The 24,814-nt window shown below is 42.5% G+C and overlaps 1 protein-coding gene across 1 annotated transcript in view; it reads right to left on the bottom strand.

Moving 5' to 3' along the window:
• ccdc85ca (coiled-coil domain containing 85C, a) overlaps positions 1–23,158 on the bottom strand; it is a 204,270-nt gene extending 181,112 nt beyond the window's left edge. The window contains exon 1 of the mRNA XM_048600040.1: positions 21,784–23,158. Coding sequence (XP_048455997.1) covers positions 21,784–22,483 — 700 coding nt within the window. The 5' untranslated portion in view covers positions 22,484–23,158. The remainder of the gene's footprint in view (positions 1–21,783) is intronic.
• Between the last annotated feature and the right edge of the window lie 1,656 nt (positions 23,159–24,814).

The raw sequence follows: 24,814 nt of genomic DNA, 5'->3' as shown, positions 1-24,814 counted from the left end.
CACCAACCTCCGGATCCAACGCATCATCCTCCGACACTTCCGCCATCAATCACGGAAGCCAATCTTCCATCCATGGACTCCATTTACACTTCTTTTTGCTGCAGAAAGGCCGCCAACATGATCAATGACCCCTCCCACTCTGGTAATGCTCTCCTACAAACTCTTCCATCAGGCAAAAGATACAGCAGCTTGAACACACACACCAACTTCTTTCCTGCCGTTATTAGACTGATGAATGGACTCTCTAACTTCAAATAATGTTGATCTTGTTAATGTTGATCTTGCTTTGCACACCTCCTGTGCAGTGTATCCTGTCTGCCTCACTGTCTAAGCACCCTATGATCTGCCTGTACTTCTCGCAAAACAAATCTTTTCACTGTAGTTAGGTACACATGACTACAATAAATCAAAATCAAAATCAAACCGATTTCTGCAGAGACTGGAGAAAAGTGAATAAAGTAATACAGGAAGATTCAAATTCTTACAGAGATAGTAGGAACCGAAAATTGTTACAGAGATAAGAAGGGTCTCGACCGAAAACGTCAGCATTCCTGCTCCTCTGATGCTGCTTGGCCTGCTGTGTTCATCCAGTTCTACACCTTGTTATCTCAGATTCAAATTCTTGTTTGGATTGATAGAGATGGCAATGCAAGATTTCTAATCAAAACAAATTTTTGAAAAGGATATTAGCAGTTTCTTTTAATATACCAAGCTAAGAAAGAAATTTCAGCCTTTTTCATGGAAAATAGTATTTTCCAATGCTGATTGATGCTTTTGAACTTCAAAAATATGCCAGCTACTTTTCAAGAGACTCATGAACGAAGTGGTAACCTGTATTCATAACTCTTGAGGATGTGCTGGTCTACAATGATACATTGAAGGACCACTTGAAACAATTTAGAAGTTATTCTTTAAAAAGAGGAATCTACTGATCTGCTGACAAATCTTGACAAAATTGAATTTGGAGAAGTGTTGGTAACCGGTGGGATATAGTAGAGCAAGGATAATTGTTGCTCCTAAAACTAAATGAGAAATAATAAATTTTTTTCAGGTGGGGGTGGTTTCTGTTGCAGGTTTGTATCAGATTTCTGCATCATTGCAGCTTCACTGTCAGATTTACTACAAAAGAGAGTCAAGGTAGTGTGGTTAGCAGAATACCAAGTATCTATGGAGAGGTTGAAAACTATTTTGATCAACGAACTAGTGTTGGCTGCCCCTAATTTCATTGTACCCTTCAAGATAGCAACAGATGCTGATCATAGGTCGGGTGGTGTACTTCTGTTACAAGATGATGAGCCATACATAGATAAGCCAGAGGTATCCTTTCCCAAGAAGCTAAATTGACATCGAAAAGCACTAATCGCCAGTGGAAAAAGAAACCCTGAGATTGCTGCTGACGCTAAAGCATTATCCAAAATATATGCTGACCACAGATAAAGAGAAACATTGGTACATGCTCATCATAAACCCTTAACCATGGTGGACTAATTTAAAAACCAAAATGGTAGTTGTTTCAATGGAGTTTACTGCTAAAGTCCTATCATTGAAAGATTGTTCACATTGCAGGCAAAAATAATGTAATTGATGATGGTTTGTCAAGAATGTAACTTTGTCTGAATTATCCATTAACCAAGATACTATTAGATGACTGTAGAGGTTACAAGTACAAGTCCAAATGAGAATGAATAGGTACAAGTGTCTTTAACTTATTTTATATCTGTATTCTTGACTACACTTTGGGATGAAACATTTGAAAATGGCACTTCATTTTTATATTTTGGAGGCTTCATATTTAATATTTCACTTCTGCGGACACTAACATTTTAAAAATAAATCATGGTCAATGAAATGGCATTGGACTATCTTGTTAAAAATACCATATTGCTTGGTAGTCAAATCTTGTAATAACTTGTAAAAACCAGCTGGAAGAAATAACAGTTCCCAGCTCAGCTCTCCTGTGGCTGGAAAAGAACACTTGTTGAGGGTCTATTATACTCCTGAAATCCCGGCCCAGCTGCTCTCAGATGAGAATCACCTGTAGGAGTTCAAAACATACAAGTAGTCATTTTCGGAACTGAGTAAAACAATTAAATTTATGTTGTGACCTGTGAGCAGTAGGCTGACAGAAAGATAGTGCACTCTTCCTATCTCACTCATAACAATTTCAAAGAGTAAGGGTAATTTCCTTATCATCTTGACCAATATTAAACATCTGATCAACATCACTAAAACTAATCAGCTGAACATTATAACATCACTGATTGAGACCTTGCTATATGAAAATTAGCCAACCCAATATGACAATGCACTAGAAAGTAGCTCATTAGCTGTGAAGCATTTTCTTATCTCTCATAGATTGTGTAATGTACCATAACGCTTCGAGTTATTTATTTCAATGCTTTCCAGTTGTCACCTTCAACCCCACAAATTTCAGTTTATCACAACTCTGCTGCCAGTATCCTTTATGCCTTCAAGTCTTTGTTACCCATCATTCCTGTCCTTGCTCATCTGCATCGGCTTTTGAAGCCCTCAATGAATAAAATTTAAAACTGTCATCTATGTTTAACTCCTTTAATTCCAATCCCTACCAATTTCTGCAATCTTCTTGCAGCCCTATAATTACACTGCACTCCTTCAGCCCATCATTGGCAGCACGGGCTAAAAGAGCACACTATTGCCTGAACGTTGTGCTGACAAAAGTAGCTAACATAGCTAATTGTGGATCAGAGTCTAATCAACATTTCTGAATGGCTCCAAGCAGAAGAAGAAGAACAGGGGTAAGAAAAGCAGAAAGTGCTGGAGAAACTCAGCAAGTCTGACAGGAAAATAATCCTAACTTTTTTTGACTCTCTCTGACTACAGCTTTCTGTATCCAGCTTCCTCCAATTTCCACACCATTGGCATCCATTCTTTCAGCCATAGAAAACTCCAACCTCTGTAAGTCCCTGTTCCTCTCACCTAATTGACCAAGTTTCTGAGTCACCCATACTCATCCCTTTCTTGGGTTCAGAATCCGTTTTTGCTGACAATATCGAGTATCTCAGGACTTCATTATCCTCGGTCAGAATGGCGCTATATTTTGTGCTACCAGTCAGAATCTTCTTCCTTAGGCAGTCGCAAGCAGGTAGCAGATTAGTCATAGCTATTCCAACTGTCCTGACAATTACCACAATCAGAGCCCTTGTCTCTCATTCAGTTCTGAAGAGGAGTCATATTTGATTTGAAATGTTAACTCTGTTTCTTTCCTCAATGATGCTGTCAGACTTGCTGAGTTTCTCCAACATTTTCTGTTTGTATTCCCTCAGTCACAGGTGGTATGGTAGTTCAGTGGTTAGCACAGCTGCCTCACAGCACCAGGGATCTGGGTTTGATTCCAGCCTCAGGTGACTGTGCAAACACCACACAGACATTCTCCCTGTGTCTGCGTGGGTTTCCTCCCACAGTCCAAAGATGTGCAGGTTAGGAGGACTGGCCATGCTAATTTAGCCATTTTGCCCAGGAATGTGCTGGCTAGGTGGATTAGTCATGGGAAATGCAAAGTGATAGGATAGGGAGTGAGTCGGGGTGGGATGCTCTTCAGAGGGTCGGTGTGGACTCAATGGGCCAAATCACCTTCTTCCACACTGTAGGAATTCTATGATTCTCTGAACTCTTCATTTTCTCCTTGGAGTCAGTGAACACAAACCTATCGTTTGGAAATTTTGATTAGACTCTCTAATCCATAATTAGCTGTGTTAGCTAGATTTGATCAACCAGCAATTCAACAGTATACAGTCCACTAAACTATTGTTGGTGTGCTACATTCAGTAATCCCCAGCAACTACACAATCTGTTCTGTATATTCACTCTATACTATTTAAAGCAAATCAGGTCAGAGTGAACCACTGTGCACATGGGAATACAGACGGCTTCACAAATTCAATTATTAGATTTCTCCTTCAGGCAAAAGAAATTCTAGTACAGACTTGTACTGTATATCGGTGGCTATTGATCAACAGCATCAGACTATATTTCATCAACAAGGTGTGTTACATCTAGATTGAATGTCATAATCACACATTTTGAATTGAAGCCTTTAGCCAATCCTTAGAATAGAATATTGAGGTGACATCTACATTTTGTGTAATTATAATTTCAGGTTTCGTTTAAGAAATGAATAGTCTTTTGACACTTAAGGGCCAAGGAGCATTGGGCATGCAGGGATTAGAATAAAGTCAGTGTTCTCTCCTTCCAGCTTGACATCATGCATAGGAAAGATATTGTTTCTAGACTCCTAGATTCTGAATACGAATAATGCAGCAGTCCTCAGTTTAGAAAAAAGTCGACTATTCAAAAAACCACCATAAGGAAATGCTTCCCAACACCCAACCCACATCTTCCGGTGATTGAAAGCAGTCCAGAAGACCACACAGTTCAAGAGTCACCTACAAAGACGTTTATTTTTTATATAATGCGATCTCAGCTCCAGTTAAGAACTGGCCCATTTCCCTCTTGTAAATAGGCACAAAGATCAACAGCCATGATGCCAACCAGCAATATATTCCACAGTCTTGAAAAAGAACCATGTTAGACCCAGTCTATTCCAACACTTGCATACTTTAAAATCTCATAATAATCTCCCATCTGTTAAATTGGGGGTACAGATGGTCACTGAATGGCATTGGGAAGCTGTAAACCAGACCAATTTCTGTCCCAACCTAACAGTGCAGAAACTAATGCAACACAGCCTTGGAGAATGTTGTCTAACTTAGCACAGATCGTTCAAGGCAAGATTCCAATTGGGCCTGTGTAGCTCAACCAATTACCAAATAAACACAAAGCCAGCAGGGAAGCGAAACAATCTCCTTACAGGCTTGCTGTCCAATGGGGATGATCAATTATAGAGTCAGATTCATACAGCACAGAAACAGACCCTTTGGTCCAACCAGTCCATGGTGACTATGTTCCCAAACTAAACTGGTCCTACCTGCCTGTACTTGGCCTATATCCCTCCAAACCTTTCCTAATCATGCACTTATCCAAATGTCTTTTAAATGTTGTAAGTGTATCTGCAACCACCACTTTCTCTGACAGTTTATTCCACACACGAAGCACTGTGTTAAAAAAAGAGTTGCCCCTCCTATCCTTTTTTAATCTTTCTCTTCTCACCTTAAAAATATGTCCCCTAGTTTTGAACTCCCCTACCCACGGGAAAAGACCCTTGTCATTCACCTTATCTATACCCCTCAATGATTTATTGAGGTTTGTAAGGTCACCCCTCAACCAGCATCACCTCCAAGCTGTGACCTGAAGATATCAGACTCGCACCTCACGTTACTTTACCCCTTCAATTTGGCCTACCATTTCTTGGTCTTTTCTACTTATTCAGGTTTGAAGAAGATTGCTAAAGATATCCCTTATAATTGTCTGCTTCCCTTTAAATTTCATTTACATGCCAAACAATTCCAGTCATGCAAACACCCTTCACTTTCCCAAATGACACCTTTTAACTGTGGATGCATGCTTTCATTTGAGATTGTTTAAAGCCTGCCAATAGATAGTCTGGCAGTAGACAATACCAATGACATCAGATCTAGATAAGATTATGTCAATTCTTCCAGATTAATACATGTTCTTAGTGTCAATTGTTTAAAAAAGATTCTGAAAACCTATGCACCAATTTTATCATTCTAGCCTTGAAATTGGAACACAAAGATACACAACTAATAATCAAATGCAACACTTTTCCTGACCATATTAGTGATCATGTTCCATGCCACAGCAGTGTTTGTGTTTTACACAATTGAGGACGTGCAATTAAAATTAAGTAGTTTATTGATCCACTCCACTTTCAAGCATATGTGCAATCATCTGTGTATCAAGTGTAAAGTATAATATGGTAAAGGATTATCTTGGAAAGCAGGAGCAGTAAATTATTGTTCCCACAGTGCTCCACTGAAGATTACAAACCCTGCCTGTTTAAAGTACAGTTCTGGCTGGTAATAACATTCTCTTCGAGGTTATAATTTTTATAACACAATCATTGTTGCCAAGGAAATATGTGCATGGTGGCCAGATTAATAGTTTGTTGATATTCACTGAAGGCAAACATAGAAAACAATCTAAAGTTTAGCACTGAACAATTGTTAGAACCAATGGGATTTTCCCCAAAAGTCCACACCTTAAAGAATGAAGAACAATCAAAAATGAACACAATGATAGAATATAAATTGCCGATTCAATAACAGCTCTAACAGGTACCTCAAAAAAGAGCATGGGATAATCCCACCATGGGAAAGGAAGTTCATCTTTTGAGGCCACAATGATGCCAAGTCATGGACCAGGCAAAAAAAAACTGTCCAATGGACCATTAGGTGCTCAGCTCCACATCCTTACTTCCAAATCCAAACATTGGAGATGCATAGAGATAATGTTACTGGACTAGAAATAGAAAGGCCTGGAGAAATGAGCATGGATTCAGATCCCACACTGCAGCTTCAGGAAAATGAAGTCTGGAATAAAAAGTCAGTATCACCATTAGTGACAATGTAAGCACTGGATGGTTATAAAAACACATTTGATTCACTCGTGTCTTCCGCCCCGATCTTGTCTGGTTGTTGTGTGACAGCAGACGCACAGCGGTGTAGTTGACTCCAAACGTCCCTTGAAATGACCCAGGAAGTCATTCAGTTGTATTTAGGGCAACAGCTCATCAATAGCGTCTCAAGGGTAATTAGTTATAGACAATAAATGCTGCTCTTGCCAGTAAGAGTCACATCACATGAATGAATTTAAAATTAGACCCATTTTTCTCCTCACACTCAGGTTAAACAAGGCCATACACAACCTTGGTATCCTATTCACCTTCAAGTTGAACTTCAAACCTATCCATTTGCCATCTGTAAGCTTATCTAGTCTATATGTGTTACATGGATCCTTGTGTCTGCTAATGCTGAAATCTTACATGAGCAATATTCACCTCAATACAGGTTCTGAGGAAGGGTCATTTGACCGGAAACATTAAATCTGATTTCTCTCCATAGATGCTGCCAGACCTGCTGAGCTTTTCCAGCAATTTCTATTTTCACTTCAATACAGAACTTTTCTAATACCACTCTTCCCATTACTTACTTATCAGCACTCCCACTTACCCCAGACACAGCTTCCAAATCTCACCTGTATTCCTCTCATCTGACTCTAAACCTCATTCAACCATTACTCCTGCCCTTGTGGTTTTTACCGTCTTTTATTTCACTAAAGCATGGTATTCACAATATATCTCAATCTACAAATTCTTCTATACATATGCCACTAGTCTCCTGCTCACCATTCTACCCTCAAACCAATACCACAAGTGGTTATATGACGTTGCATTTGTTTGCTTATTACAAATTCACCATCATATTCGCCTGCAATACAATGGCTGGAGCTCAAAATATTGCAGACACAAAAATATATATGCCAATATAAATTTTCTTTTCTAGCAGCAGAAAGAAAGAGATGAAAGAGAATAAAATAACTACAGTTCATAAGACTCATTTCGTTTCGTTATTTGCATCTTGACATGAGACAATTCCGAACTCAGCTTTTCTAAATGCAGCAAACACTGTTGGAATTCAGTGTAGTAACTGCAATCCAAATTAATGAACATATGTCTAGATTGATCCTTGGCAAACTTAAACTTGAAAATTCTTGCGGTCATGATTCTCTCCAGAAGGCACTGGGACATAATGAGGTAGGGTTCTGCAGTCCTCTGGTATCTTCTTCAAGTAAACATTTTTCATAGTGGGGAGGCAATGGCCTAGTGGTATTATCGCTGACTGTTAATCCAGATAATGTTCAGGGGACGCAGGTTCAAAATCCATCACAGCACATGGTTGAATTTGAATTCAATAAAATATGTGGAATTAAGAATCTAAGGATGTCCGTGAATCCATTGCCAATTGTTGGAAAAACCCACCTGGTTCACTAATGTCCTTTAGGGAAGGAAACTGCCATCCTTACCTGGTCTGGCCTACGTGTGACTCCAGACCAACAGCAATGTGACTGACTTTAAAAACTGCCCTCTGGGCGATTAGGGATGGGTAATAAATGCTGCCTAGCCAGTGACACCCTCATCCTATGAATGAATAAAGGAAAAAAAAAATCTCTCAACCTTGCACCATATTGTACAGTTTAGATTAGCCAAGATAGCTCTCTGGCAATGTAACAGGCTGCGGCTAGGCATCAGGAGCAGAAGCCAAGCTTATTGGCCGAGTGGTCAAAGGCACTAGACTTAAGAAGTGTCAGTCCATGCTTTGTTGATGCCTGGTGAATTTGGGTCCCACTCTAAGACAGCACTTCTGTGCTGTCATAGTGTCCTTACCTCTGAGCCAGGAGGCCTGGATTCATATCCCACCTGCACCAGAAGTGTTTAATAGTATCGCTGAACAGGATAGACAGCATCTACTTTGACTTGCCTCCTTCAGTTCGGTAATTGGGATCCTTGGCCAATTGCAGTGACTGTGTTTAAGAAAGGACCTGCTGATTGTGACAAATGACCTGGTCTCTGCCTACTAATTCTGCCAAATTTAAAATACACATTTAGAATAAAACAAAGAACTCCGGTTACATAAATTTAGAAGCATTGTGCAAGAATTACTTGCTGACTCAACAGGTGAAGTCCACAAGCAATCCTAGCAGAGAATGTTGCACAGATCCATCTCTCTTGAATTCAGGGGGTGGCATGAAATGACTTGCTCTTACAGAGCACCAGCACCAACAAAACAGGCCAAACAGGCTCCTTCTGTGATGTAATCATTCAGCGACATGAACACATCAGAATTTTCTACATCTACATTCCATATACGAACAATAATTAAAGAAGACTTACAATACAAATCTCTTATTCAGATAAGCAAATGAGCCAAGAAATGCTGTTGCAACAACGAAAGGGTTAAATAGACTGAGCACATAACTGTTGCAGGTGTAATGAGGTCACCAGGTACTGACAGACTCAAACAGGTGAACACATATACTTTTGCACATATATTCCATTTGCTTATCATCTAAATTCCTGCTCCAAAGCAGACTGACCACATTCCTTATACATGCATAATGTATCTCCTCTGGTTAATAAATGATGTCATTTGTAAGAGATCACCATCTTTTATTTCACTAAAGCATAATATTCACAATATATCTCAATCTATAAATTCTTCTATACATATGCCCACTAGTCTCCTGCTCACCATTTTACCCTCAAACCAATACCACAAGTGGTTACATGACGTTACGTTTGTTTGCTTATTACAAATTGACTATCGTGTTCATCTGCAATACAATGGCTGGAGCTCAAAATATTGCAGACGCAAGAATATATATGCCAGTATAGATTTTCTTTTCCAGCAGCAGAAAGAAAGAGATGAAAGAGAATAAAATAACTAGAGTTCACAAGACTCATTTCATTTCGTTATTTGCACCTTGACATGAGACAATTCCGAACTCAGCTTTTGTAAACGCAGCAAATACTGTTGGAATTCAGTATAGTAACTGCAACCTAAATTAATGAACATATGCCTAGATTGATCCTTGGCAAATTTGAACTTGAAAATTCTTGCCTCCATGATTCTCTCCAGAAGGCAATGGGACATAATGAGGTAGGGTTCTGCAGTCCTCTGGTATCCTCTTCAAGTAAACTTCTTCAAGGAAATTTAAAAATCCAGTTACATTTCTAATACTGATTCTGCCTTAACTTCACAGTTTAGGGACTAATTTCCCAAATGCATGCACCTGATTGCAAAACTTTCATTTCTTAAGTTCTTCAGTTCTGAGGAAGGGTCACTGGACTCAAAACATTAACTCTGTTTTCTCTCCACAAGATACTGCCAGACCTGCTGAGTTTCTCCAGCAATTTCTGTTTTTGTTTCAGATTTCCAGCATCCACCTTTTTTTGTCTTATTTTATCTCTTAAAACCTGAGCAGGTGACTAAATGCTTTATGGAGCAACTAATGTTTCATTGATCATTTTCAAACGAAAATTAATCCTTATTTTCTTTCTCCTCTTGTCTGTAACTTTCTTTTATCTGTCCTCCAGGTCTCACTCTCTCTTTTTATCCATCTTCCGCACCCCATGACCTCTTCCGCTTCCCCAAGGGGAAAAGGAGGCAATGGTCTAGTGGCATTATTGCCAAACTTTAATCCAGAAACTCAGCTAATATTCTGGGGATGCTGGTGTGAATTCCACCCTGGCAGATGGTGGAATTAAAAATTTACTCTGACTCAACGGTTGACTCTTAACTGCCATCTGGAATGGCCTAGCAAGCCACTCAGTTGTGTCAATCACAATAAAGTCTCAACAAAGAAATGAAACTGGACAGACCACCTGGCAATGAACTAGTCACTGGAAAAGACAACAAAAGAAACAGCCCTATCAATCCTGCAAAGTCCGCATCGCTAACTTCTGGTGGCTAATGCTAAAATAGGGAGAGCTGTCGCACAGACTAGTCAAGCAACAACTTAACAGAGTTATACCACAGACCCATATCTCAATATTGACTCCAGACTCCATAAAATCTCATGGATTCAGGTTGAACATGGGCAAGGAAACCTGCTGCTGATTACCACGTACTGCCATCCCTTGGCTGATAAATCAGTACTCCTCCATATTGAACAACACTTAGAGGTAAGGGATGAGCATGGCAAGGGCACAAATTGTACTCTGCATAGGGGATTTCAATGTCCACCGTGCAGAGTGGCTCAGCAGCAGTACTACAGATTGAGCTGGTCAGGTCCTAAAGGACATAGCTGCTAGACTGGGTCTGTGGCAGGTGGTGAGGGAACCAACAAGATGGAAAAACATACTTGTTCATCTTTACCAATCTGCTGGCTGCAGGTGCATCTGTCTATGACACTAACGGTAAGAGTGACCACCGCACAGTCCTTGTGGAAACGAAGTCCCACCTTCACATTGAGAATAAACTCCAATGTGTTGTGTGGCACTACCACCATGCTAAATGGGACAGACTTCAAACAGATCTAGCAACTCAAGACTGGGCATCCACAAGGCATATGGCCCATCAACAGCAGCAGCATTGTACTCCAGCACAATCTGTAACCTCTTGGCCTAGCGTACCACCCACTCAACCATTACCGTCAAGCCAGGGTTCAATGGAGAATGCAGCAGGCATGCCAGGAGCAGCAGCAGGCTTACCTAAAAATACCTAAAATGAGGTGTCAACCTGGTGAAGCTACCAAACACGACTACTTCTGTGCTAAACAGCATATGCAACAAGAGATAGAGCTAAGCAATCAGATTTAAGCTCTGCAGTCCTGCCACACACATGACCATGAATGTGATGGGTAATTAAACACTTCACTGGAGGAGGAGGCTCCACAAATATCCCCATCCTCAATGACAGCTAAACCCAATACATCAGTGCAAAAGATAAGGCTGAAGCATTCTCAGCAATCTTCAGCCAGAAGTACAGAGGGGATGATCCAACTCGGCATCCTCCAGGGTCCCCAGCATTACAGATGCCAGTCTGCAGCAAATTTGATTCACTCCACATGATAACAAGAAATGGGCAGAGTCACAGGACAACGGGCCCTGACAACATTCTGGCAACAGCACTAAAGGCTTGTGCTCCAGACTTGCCCCTCCCCTAGCCAAGCTTTTCCAGTACAGTTACAACACTGGCATCAAACCAATAATGTGGAAGATTGCCCAAATACCTACTGTACAGAAAAAACAGGACAGATCCAGTCCTGCGAATTACCACCCCATCAGTCTACTCTTGGTCATCAGTAAAGCGAATGGAAGTGAAAGTAAAGTGATGGAAGGGTTCATCAACAGTGCTATCAAGCAGCACCTGCTCAGCAATAACCTGCTCTGTGACGCCCAGTTTGGGTTCCGCCAGGGTCACTCAGCTCCTGACCTCATTACAGCCTTGGTACAAACATGGACAAAACAGCTGAATTCTAGAGGTGAAGTGAGAGTGACAGCCCTTGATATCAAGGCTGTGTTTGATCAAGTGTGACATTAAGGAGCCCAAATAAAACTGGAATCAATGAGTATCAGGAGACAAACTTTCTGCTGGTTGGCGTCAAACCTGGCATTTAACAAGCTGGTTGTGGTTGTTGGAGGTCAATTATCTCAGCTCCAGGACATCTCTGCAGGAGTTCCTCAGGGTAGTGTCCTAGGCCCAACCATCTTTAGCTGAATCATCAATGGCCTTCGCTCCATCATAAGGTCAGAAGTAGGGATGTTCACTGATGATTGCACAACGTTCAGCACCATTCATGACTCCTCAGATACTGAAGGAATCCATGTTCAAATGCAACAAGATCTGGACAATATCCAGGCTTGGGCTGACAAATGGCAAGGAACATTTGCACTATTTAAATACCCGGCATTGACCATCACCAATAATAGACAATCTAACCACCCTCCCTTTGACATTCAATGGTGTTACCATCACTGAATCCCCCATTATCAACATCATGGGGGTTGCAATTGACCGGAAACTCAACTGGATTTTCTGTATACATACTGTGGTGATAAAAGCAGGTCAGGAACTAGGAATACTTCAGCTAGTAACTCACCTCCTCACTCCCCAAAGCCTGGCCACCATCTACCAGGCACAAGTCAGGAGTGTGATGGAATACTCCCACTTGCCTGATGGGTGCAGCTCCAACAACTCTTAAGAAGCTTGACACTGATCTACAAGGTAGACTGCAGAAATTCACCAAGGATCCTTCGGCAGCACCTTCCAAACCAATGACCATTTCTGTCTAGAAGGACAAGGGCAGCAGGTATGTGGGAACACACCACCTGCAAGTTCTCTCCAAGGCACTCACCATCCTGGTTTGGAAATATATCGCCATTCCTTCATTGTTGCTGGGTCAAAATCCTGGAATTCCCTCCCTAAGTGCATTGTGGGTCAAGCTTCAGCACAAGAACTTCAGCAGTTCAGGAAGGCAGCTCACCACTACCATCTGAAGGTCAGATAGGGCTGGGTAATAAATGCTGTCCAGCTAGCAATGCCCACGAGTGAATTTAAAAGAAACCCTCTGTCCAACTAGCTGTAGATTCAAACTCACAAGACCTCCATATATATATAACATATATATTTTACAGCTCTACCAGCTAGAACAACAAGGGTAACAGAGAAATGAGAGCAATTCACCTGTCAGTTCCTCTCTCTCTCTCCAAAGCGTATACATCCTAACTCTGAACTATATCATCAACTGTCATGGAGTTAAAACCATAGTGCTCTCTCTCCCTAAGGACACCGTGCAGCTTGTTCAGTCTTGGATTACTTATTACTTTGGTTAGACCCTCAGCATGCAGCTCTTAAACCCATTATGTTATTCCAATCATTTGATTTGTCTCCAGCGCCACTGTATTTTTAATATTTTTGTATTATCTCTCTGCCTCATTTATTCGGATTATAGGTCATCCCTTCGCTTGTTATTCAGCTGTTGTCACTTTACTCACACCGTCTGACACTCTTGATCACTTGCAGAGATCTATTATTGGGCCTGTTGACACTCCACTCACACCATTTGTATGATCTTTTGATCTCTCTGCCTATAAATTTTGTGCCTGTGTGCTCTCTCTCACCTCACCTGACAAAGGGGCAATGCTCCAAAAACTTGTGATTTCAAATAAACCTGTTGGACTACAACCTGGTGTCATCTGACTTCTGACCTTGTCCACCCCAGTCCAACATCGGCATCTCCACATGATATCTGTATGGACTACAGTGGTCCAAGGATGACAAACCCCATCATTATTAAAAAAGGCAGCTAGGGATGGACATTAGCTGCTGGGTCACATGCATCCCATGATTTTTTTTTTATAAAGGTCATCTCCGTCATTCCTGGAGAAGTGATAGAGACCAACTCCCTCAGGCAAGACCCATCAACTAAAGAGCAACCTGTTCCAGTCCTCCCAGACACCTCCTACAACCTGACGCAACCCTTGCAGCCCATTTCCCAACTGCACAAGTTAGGCCAGCTCTGTCAGCACACTTTCAGGATCTGCTGGCTGCACTCCTTCCACCTCACTTGCAAAAGTTCATTGATCCAGCAGCACAATGACTCAGAGGACACCGACAATACAGCAGGCAGCACCAAATTGTGAACTTTCTGTCAAGCTGAATGGGACTAATACAGTTCAGTAAAATGTAACTGGTGTGTTGATGCAAATCACAACAACCAGCAGATTCTCAACTGTTGAGTCAACAACACAAATCCACCACAGACCACCCCTGCCAAGCTTTGTAATGATGCCAGCAGTTTTTTTTTCTCTGGGTTTCAATGCAACACTGTCGACTCAAGTACAATAACCCACTTTTAAACTCACAGTCCAGAAAATTGTTATACATATATAACAGGATACAAAGAGTGAACAAATAATGGCTATGTTTCAACAAGTTAATAAAGTTAATGAATCAATGAGATTATACCATCAATATCAACTTTGAAAGGACCCATCACTTCTATGGAGGATAAAAGCAGTTAAACCAGACATATTTCTTTTCCCAATACACTGGCAGTTGAATATGCCCGATGTAATCCTGGGATAAACAGGATAAGATTAAAGGAAGCAGGCTGATAAGATCATAGTCTTTTGGCTCAGATAACCATTCCACAAATAAAAAACAGCAAATGTAGCGAAAATCCATTAACTGTAGCTCATCAGGCTGTCAGAAAATGAACAATCATGCTCTCAACTTCCATTTAAATAAAAGAGAAATTAGAATCCATTTTAAGTAAATAATAGGCACACTTGCTCTGAGTTTTGATTCAACAATGAAGTGGACAGATTTCATGTTTATAAGGACAAACATGACAAATCAATCAACGCCAAGATTGTATGTTCCTGCTGCCTATTAAAATAGGGCTACTGGAAAGACTATGGAACCATGCAGTAATATTTAACCCTCTAGATTTGCCGAGTAGAAATTATCAGGAAAGGTTGTTGAGGTTCACTCTCACATTTTCCACAACAGGCCCACAATATTGGGAAGGTAAAGTGAAATATGCAACACTCAAAATACCAGCTAGACAATTTCGCTTCAAGAATATAAATCATCTTTCATATCTTAATTTGGTTTCCCCAACAGCCCACTCCAGCAGTCTTGCCTCATGTATATCAGTAAATTCCCCCCTGCCTTATAACCAACTACAAGTTCTGCCATCCTCTGATTCTGGCCTCTTGCACGTCCCTTATTTTAGTTATTTCATTGGAGCTAGTTATGCCTTCAGGCTGCCAGCATGGATCTCCTTCCCCAAGTTACAACATACCCCTCACCCACCACAACCTCTTTAAAGATTCCTTAACATCCAAGTCTTTGACCAAGCTTTTGGTCGGCTTTCTTAATATTTCCATTAGATGGTTAAGTCTACAACTTTGGTAGATAAACCTCCTATGGAATTGCACTATGGTCAAAGATGCTACATAAATGCTCGGTGTAAAACGAAAAAAAATGTCAACTGTCTGCTCTCCTGTATCTTTGTCATTGAAGGGGTAATGGAGGAAACAAACAAAAATCATGGCAAGGGTTCAATTCTATCCTCATTCAAGGTTTAAAAAGAATAGGAAACATGACTTCAGAACTGTGACTAATATTTCCTTTTGCTAATACAGGGTGAGTGAGGTCAGACATAGTTCACAATTGGCCAGTTTCTGAGACCGGCACTATTTGCATTCTCAGGTCAACTAAAAAGAGCTGTGGCATTATTTTGAAGAGGAGCGGGGGCAATAGTCCCAGTGCATTGAACAATGTTTATTCTTCTGCAGATAAAACACAGATTACCTGGCCATTATCAAATTACAAACTGGTTGCAGTACTTTCTAGACAACGATATAATGATCATACTTCAAAAGAAGTTGATTGGTTGCAAAGCTCTTGGAGAAGTCCAATTGCCTGAAAAGACTTCATAAAAATGCAAATCTTCCTTTTATTTCCTTTGATCTTTTAAGAGCTATCTGACCAACTATTCTGGTACTGTCAGAACTGATCACTCCATAAATCAATGCAATCACATTGCATACAGCAGTGTGTCCTGCAGCCTGTAACTTTCAAACTGCAGTAATTTATAATTAAAGAACCACTATCTTCAAAGTGAGAACAAAACTACTGCATGTCAGTTGTGATATTGTGTGCATTTTATGCATAATTCAATCAATTCTGCAACCATGTTACTTTCAAAAGCGTATCCCAATTAAGAAACTAAGACTCCCGTGGAATATATTACAATCTAGTTGTTCATAAGATACAGAACTAGAATTTACAGCCCCTCAAACACGCTCCATTATTCAATACAATCATAACTGATGATTAATCTTAATTCCACCTTCCCTCCCGCTGCCATATCCCTCAGTAGACTCTCTGATGGGTAACGGATCTGAAACTTGAACTCTGTTTTTCTCTCTCAACAGACGCTTCCTAGTCTGGGTACAACCTACATTTTCTCTTCAAATTTTCATTAGAGAATTGTTCTTTTTTTTTATTAAGGTGTCGCTGACCAGGTAGTATTTATCGCCCATCCCTAACTGCCCAGACAGCAGTTAAGAGTCAACCATATTGGTGTGGTTTTGGAGCCATATGTAGACCAGACCAGGTAAGCACAGCAGTTTCCTTCCCTAAAGGACATCGGTGAACCAGGTATTTTAATTCCACCATCTGCCATGGCAGGATTTGATCCCGGGTCCACCAGATATTACCTGGGTCTCTGCGTTGACAGTCCTGCAATAATACTACTAGGCCGCTGCCTCCCTAACAGGGTTTAATTCACAAATGCTATTTCTGAAATTAAATTTGTAAAGAAGTTCTTACGAGATGCTTGTCAAACTGAATACGACTGAAAGCTCCATTCAGCAATTTTAAAAAAGTAGCATGATGATTCAGGAATCTTGTATTTTAAAAAGAACAATTTGACATGGAAAATTTATTGGTTGTTTTGACACCGAAAGGAAACAAAACTATCAAACAAAAAGGGTGAGATAACACAGTGTGCAGCAGGCCAGGCAGCATCAGAGGAGCAGGAAAGCTGACGTTTAGGGTTGGGACCCTTCTTCAGAAATGTGGGAGGGGAAGGGGGCTCTGAAATAAAAAGGGTGATTTGGATTGCTGCTTCATTCCAGATGTCAATACATCTGTTTTGTGCTTCCAGAATCTGAATTGGTAGTTCTAATGCAGAATTCTCAAAAAGAACTTCACTTAGGCCCATAGTTCCTTCAGACAAAATTAGAGATTGTTGTCTTTTCCCACACTCATTAAGGGCAGTGCATGAACCTCACACATGCTATTACTGCAAAACTTGTGAATTGATCTGCTGAAATTTTGTCTTCCTGCATCTGTCCCAGTAAGTATAAGACACACAAGGCTTTTCGACAGCAATACTCAAAAGGTTCTGTCATACCAAACAAACTATGAAAATGGTGTATTTGGCAGATGATTTTTTTTCTTAATACTACTTTTCATCCCTTTCCTGGTCAATTCCTGAGCACTTGGAGGAAAGTCTATCGGAAAGTGGCTAAAGGAAAGTCAGAAAGAAACATTAATTTGCACTGAAATCAAATGTAAATCTAGGAACACCTTTTTGCCAAAGGAACATGGGACACAATTAGCTGCTTCAGTCAAATGACTGGAGAGTTAAATTTTAACTGCAAATTCTACCCAGTAGAGTCACACAGCACGGAAACAGACCCTTTGGCCCAATTCATCCACGCCGACCAGGTTTCCTAAACTAAACTAGTCCCATTAGCCTGCATTTGGCCCATGTCCCTCTAAACATTTCTGAAATAACCCCACAGAGGCCAGTATCCTGACACAAAGTCACCCTTTATTTACATATGGAGAGTCTTTAACACTGATCCAGCTCCCTCAAAGCCAGCCTCTCAGACTGAACAGGATGTCCAACACTCCTATTTATTTCTGTCAGCCAGGGCTCCCTGACTGGGCCAGATTAACAGCCCCAATCCGGGAACTCCTATTCTATGAGGTCCACCTGGCTGATGATGTAGATGTGCCGGTGTTGGATGGGTTGGGGTGGTGGGAGGTGGACAAGGTCAGAAGTCACACGACACCAGGTTATAGTCCAACAGGTCTCGGAAGAAATTAATTCGCTTCTTTGGCGGCAACGGTATCAAGGCAGTGACATCCTGTGTGGCTATCTCAGATTGCAAGGTCTCTTCAACAATTGACAGATAAGGGGAACCTATGCCAGCCTTTCTGACTGTTCAGAGGAGCTAGGCACATTTTGCTTCCACCCTGTTTGCGAGTTCACAGCTTTCATATGATCCACACGCTTGTTAAGGACTGTCGTTCCTACCTAAACTTTATACATCATTGGATCTCGTGCTGACCATGCCTTTTACCCATGCAGGGCAATTCCTGTGTTTCCCACACCACAACAGGTCCCCTATGTAAACTGTCTCTCTTGCCTAGTGGAGTCTTGTGTCTGGATCTGATGCTCCTGATGCTGATTCACCACCCCACACCCAGTTCCAAGAAGATCAGATTTAACCTGGTCTGGACTCTTCTCCCCATTAGCAACTCTGCTGGAGCTATCCCCGTAGTTGCACGAAGGGTGATCCTATAACAAATAAGAACTGGGACAGTTTGGTATTGAGTGAAGTTGTAAGCTGTTTCTTTATGCCTGCCTTTAAAGTTTGGACTGGTCTTTCTGCCAGACCATTGAATGATGGATGACATGGAGCTGTCCTTATATGTCGAATACCATTTGTGTTTAGGAAATACCCAAATTCCCTGCTGATAAATGATGGCCAGTTATCTGTGACTAACACTTCCAGAATTCTGTGTATTGCAAAAGACGTACACAGTTTTTATATCTTTGCCCCTGTGTTATATGAATGAAACTCTATGCATGTCCAACCACAATGATTAAGAACATTGAGCCCATAAAAGGACCTGAATAATTGATGTGTATCCGAGTCTAGGCCATTCCCATGAAAGTGGGAGAGCTGCTGGTGGTAATTTTTATCCTTGTTGGCACTCTGGGCACTGCCCGACCAACACGGCCACCAGACATAACTTCTTGTCAACATCTTAATTTTGGAGACCTCTGGATGACCGTGGAGCAGTTCGACCAGGCAGCAACCTTTGCTTGGGATATTCACTCTTGCTCCCTCTACTTTGACTGAAAGTGTGTCCAGAAAATTTAAAACCATTATGGACTCCTCTAGTGGCAGTATGACTGGTGGTGTATCTGCCAGTGGGAGGGGGCTCAATGCATTCGCACTTGCTACTTAACTTCCCAGAAGGTGTTCCAACTTGTAATTACATCCACTTAAAATTAGAGCCCATTACTGAATTTGGCCTGTAGCCATGGGCAGCACTGCCCTGTCCTCTTCAAATAGACCTAGCAGGGGTTTGTGGTCCATTTATTATTAGAAATTTACATCCGCAAAAGGTATTGGTGGAACTTCCTGACTCTAAATATAATCGCTAAATCGTCCTTCTCTATCTGGGCGTATTTACGTCCTGAATGCATATGCTATTGGATGTTCCTCTCCACTGGACCACCTATGAGCTAATAGTACCTTGATGCCATACCAGATCTCACTTGGGATCACTGTGTGCCAACACCTTAGAAGATGATACCTGTTTCTTCACTTCCCTGAAAGCAATGGCTTGGCTACACAACCATTTCCACGGCTGACCCTTTTTAAAGAGTTGACGCAATGGTGCCAGGATGAAGGCCACATTATGTATGAACTATCCGTAATAATTCATCAGCCTGAGGAAAGACCTAAGCTCAGGTACAGACATGGGAGCCGAGGCATCTTTGACAACACTCACTTTATCTTCCAACAGGTGTAACCTGGTCTTGTCGACTCTATAGCCCAAGTAGGTCACTTGGGGTGCCTGAAACACACATTTTCCCTTCGAAGGTATATGGGAGAAACAGGGTTATGTCCAAGTTCTCCAAGTGCTCCTTATTGGTCTTCCTTGTTATTGGCACAACATCTGGATAAATAGGAACCTGCTGAAAATAATGGCATGATGCAAGCAATGCTTATCCTAACTCAAAGGTGACTATTGCGAGTGAGTTTCTTCAGGATGTGCTTTACTCTCATCACCACTGAAATAACTCCACAGTGGCTGGTATCCTGGCACCAAGTCACCCTTTATTTACACATGGAGATACCCTTGTCACAGATTAAATTCCCTCAGAGCCAGCTCTTAGAGTGCCAGGATGTCTGACACTCCTCTTTTTATATGTCAGTCAGGACTCCCTGATTTGACCAGATTAACAGCCCCAATCAGGGAACTCGTATTCTATGAGGTCCAATTGGCTTACTTTGTTACAATAACTAGACTTTCCTATTCATGCAGCTGTGCAAATGTCTCTTAATTGTTGCAGTTGAACTTGCCCCTACCGCTTTCTCTGGCAGCTTGTTCCATGTATGCACCACCCTCTGTGTGAAAAAGTTGTCCCACAGATCTGTTTTAAATCTTTCCCCTCTCACCTTAATCCCTCTGGTTTTGGGCTCTCCAATCATGGGGAAAAGACCTGGGCTATTTACTTTATTTCTGCCCTTCATGATTTTTTAAACCTCTATAAGGTCATCCCTCAGTCTCCTATGTTCCAGAGAAAAACTTCCCAGCTTACCCAGCCTCTCCTTATAACTCAAACCTTCCATACCCAGCCTCTCCTTACAACTCAAACCTTCCAGTCTTGGTAACATCCTTGTAAATCTTTGTTGCATCCTTTCCAGTTTAATAACATCCTTCCTATAACAGGGTGACCAGAATTGTAAGGCAATACTCCAAAGCAACCTTACCAATGCCTTGCACAGCAAAAAAATGACATCCCAACTAAGGCTCAGTGGTTCATCAGGCCAACCACATAATGTTAAGGAACTTTAAATCAACTTCAGTCTGGAGTGGGCTGGCCACAAAGTCTATCCGGCAACGTTAATAACAAAATTAAAAATTGCCGGAGAAACTCAGGTCTGGAAGCATCTGTGAGGAGAAAGCAGAGTTAACATTTCTTGTAAAGGGTCACCGGACCCGAAATGTTGTCTCTGCTTTCTGTCCGCAGATGCTGCCAGACCTGCTGAGATTTTCCGGCAATTTCTGATTTCCAGCATCCACAGTTTTTTTGGAGTAATTTTTTGGGCAACTTTAATATGTACATTTCAATTTCACGCATGGGGTGCTGTCAAACTTTCCATCCCTTGACTCCATCTACACTTCTCAATGCTTCGGAAAGGCAACCAACATCGAAGACCCGTCCCACCCCGGTTATGATCTCTTCCAATCTCTTCTGCCGGGCAGAAGATACAAAACCTTAAACACTTGGTATCAACAGGCTCAAGAACAGCTTCTTCTCCACTGTTAGTAGACTTCTGAATGGACCTCTCAAATTTCAAATCTAATGTTGATCTTGCTTTTTGCGCACCTTCTTTGCAGCTGAGTATATGTGGCAATAAAGGCCAATTCTAATTTTGAAAAAAAATCCAATTCCTCGCTCTGTTCAATCACGCTATGATCTCTGTACTTATGATCTGCATGCAAAAGAAAACTTTCACTAAGGTTAAGTACATGTGACAATAATAAATCAAATCAAAATGGCACATCAACAGGAAATGTATCGGGGCGGGGGGCTATTGAAAAGCTGAAAATGTGGCTGCTTATCACCCAGATCTAGGCAACAATAAAACTCCGAAGCTTTGTCCCTGGTTGAACTTTTAGTCAAGATACAAACAGGTTGGAGTGTTGACATTAAAAAAAAAGGTGCAGGTTGCAGAGACAAATGCTGATGTGTTAAAGGAACGGGACTTACCATTCAGTCCGTTGGGGATGCTCCTATGATGGGGGGCTCCTGAGAGGTCATCGGTGGACCTTGCGGTGGGGGGAGGGCCCTTGTCCCCAGCCTTGTGGTGCTGATGGTGGTGGTCCGGGCTGCCGGCACTGCCGGCACTGGACGTACTGCTGCCGTCTCCCACGTCCCTGGTGGCCGAGCCCCCGTTCAGTTGGGTCAGGCTGCTCTGGCTATCGATGGAGTTGCGGCTGCCGGCGCCGTGTCGCTCGTCGTCCAGCATGAGGGCGATCTCTTTGAGCTCCCGGTTGTCCTGGAGCAGCGCCTCTTGCTTGGCTTCCAGCTCCCGCAGCTTGTGCTGCGAGGCGCTCACCTCCTTCCAGACGGCGGCGGCGGCGAAGCGGCCGAAGCGCTGCCACTCGCGGGCCAGCCTCTTGCCCTTCTGCCGGTCGTCGTCCAGGAAGCAGCAGAGCTCGCGGAGCTCGTGGTTGTCGTCCTGCAGCCGCTGGTTGATGTCCTTCAGGCCGCGGATCTCGTGCAGGTGGAGTTGCAGCCGCCGGTTCACGTCCTTGATCAGGTTGCCGTGCTCTAGCATCAGGCTCATCCTCTCCTGCTCGCTCTTCCTCAGCCTCCTCACCAGCTCCGCTTTACCCCATTTCACCAACTCCTCGTCCGGGATCTTGCTCAGGTCCTCCCTGGAGCCGTCCGGCGAATTTTTCGCCATGATCGCCCCAAAAACAAAATCAGTTCCGATAATTTGCAACTAAAATCGACTCCCAATAATTTGCAACCAAAACTGACTCCCAATAATCTCGATATTATAAACCCTTCACTTTACAAACCTCCTCCTGTTGGAACAGCACCAGCTCATGTTTGACCCTGATCAAAAATACGTTCTCCTCCACCTTTTTCCTCCTACTTGGGCAGTCACTTTTATCTTTAGGTAGAGGTAGAATGGTTTCCCCAACTGTCTAATAGACAGAAGGTCTGCCCCTGTCTCTGTGTGTGCGTGTGTGACTGACGAGGCACGAAAGACTTCGATAAAAACGATCTCAGTTCCCCAGCTCAGTTCCAGCGTCGGTCTGTTTTACAGAAGGAAAAAAAAGAGCAGCCTTTTTCCTGACCGGCAGTGCAGTGCTCAGATTTCCGGCCTGCCTGCGGTTGGCTCTTCAAACACAAACACACCGTGATGTCAAACCGGTTTGTCATTCTCTTTTCTCGGGGGGGGAGAGGAGAAGCGAGCGGCGCATTTCTGTCGGAAAAGGGAAATCCTGTCGAACATGGGGCGAGATGTAAATCCACCTTGTCTCTCTCTCTCTCTCTCTGCCTTATTCACGCTCCAAGATCCACATTCACTCCCTGTCGGATGCACACAAAGTGCAACTGGTTCCTCCAAAACCGATACCCGGTACACAAAGAACTTTCGCTTCTCTGCACTCACATTCTCTCTCTCTCCTCCCAGCTGCCACCCAATGATGGTGCAAATTATTCCACACTCCCACCGCGGGGTCCAATCAAAGTGAAGGCAAACGGAATTAAAAAGCAGGTAGCGAGAGGTTTGTATGTCACAGACACATACATAGGACGAGCCTCCTTGGCTTCCTGCACAGGTTACGCTTTATCACGTGTGGCTGGAAGTTTACACTCGATTGTGTCACTTATAGTTCACAGCCTTCCCTACCTGGGAGCAGATATCAGTTTCCAGTCAGTTGTGTAATACAACATTCCAAGGTTCACGACTAGGTGCTGAGGCACTCAGTAAAGCCTGGAGCAGGTGGGCATTGCTAAAGTCTGTGACAAAACATGAGGAGGAAACAAAGCAAAAATTGCCGGAAAAGCTCGGCAGGTCTGGCAGCATCTGTGCAGAGAAATCAGAGTTAACGTTTCGGGTCCAGTGACCCTTCAGAACAATTGTGTGTCTGATGTAGATTGAAGCTTGGAAGGGTGTAAGAAGCAGATTCAGTTGAATTCGACATATACCTGACAGAAATAAATAGGGCGGTTGTCTGCTGGTTATCACAGAGAAATAAAAGTGGGGGATATTACTTGGGAACCAATTCTCTAGTGATGTACAATTTTAAACTCAACAAGCAGCCTCTTATTTACCAAGGTCTTTTCGTTTGTTAAGTTCGAGGTCACGCAGTTCAATGATCATTCTATATCTTTGGGAAGACTGAAACACTGCGGGAGGTAAGAGGCTGTAACTGACACGACTAGCCTGTCTCTCGCTCTCTCTCTCTCCACACCCCCCACCCCTCTCCTTTCAACGGTGTCCTGTTCACTTCTTGAGTCGTGTTTCCTGCAGTCACAGGAAAGGAAATGGTGTGAATAGAAACTGCTCCCCCCCTCCTTCCCCACTCAACAACATTCTGCGGTACATAATGCAATTTCGACTTGAGATCTTCGAAAATTTTTGCACAAAGATTGGGGAGGGGAGGGGGTCCGGTCTCACGATTTCATTTCGAGCTGTTGCTTGGGGATTATTTGTTTCATCTTTGGCTGGTGTGTCATATGTTTGTGTCCAAAATTGCACCCCCCCCCCCCCCCCCCCCAGTAGTTCGGGCGGATTCCTCTCCATTCAAGGCACATGTGTCTATATTGAAGAATTTCAAACTGGGGGATACCATTCCCCCATTCGGAGTCACCGGACCCGAAACGTTAACTCTGTTTTTTCCTTCACAGATGCTGCCAGACCTGCTGCGCTTTTCCAGCAACTTTGTTTTTGTTACCATTCCCCTATTATTCGCTACTGGAATGTGCTTCAACATTGGTTTACTTCACATGAGTCTCATGGGAAGGTGATTGAAAAACACATAGCCCAGAAAACAACGGGGAGAATCCCATTCGCGGATCCAAATGCGATATCAGGGCAGGATTTGAGCTGGGACAACAAGGTGCAGGGCTGGATGAACACAGCAGGCCAAGCAGCATCATAGGAGCAGAGAGGCTGACGTTTCGGGCCTAGACCCTTCATCAGAAAAGGGGGAGGGGAAGGGGGTTTTGAAATAAATAGGGAGAGAGTGGGAGGCGGATAGAAGAGGGATAGAAGAACAGG

This window comes from Rhincodon typus, chromosome 8, assembly GCF_021869965.1.
Source record: "Rhincodon typus isolate 14 chromosome 8, sRhiTyp1.1, whole genome shotgun sequence".
Classification (NCBI taxonomy): Eukaryota; Metazoa; Chordata; class Chondrichthyes; order Orectolobiformes; family Rhincodontidae; genus Rhincodon; species Rhincodon typus.
The sequence above is the reverse complement of the archived record's forward strand: the minus strand, read 5'-3'. Positions and strand labels throughout refer to the sequence as shown.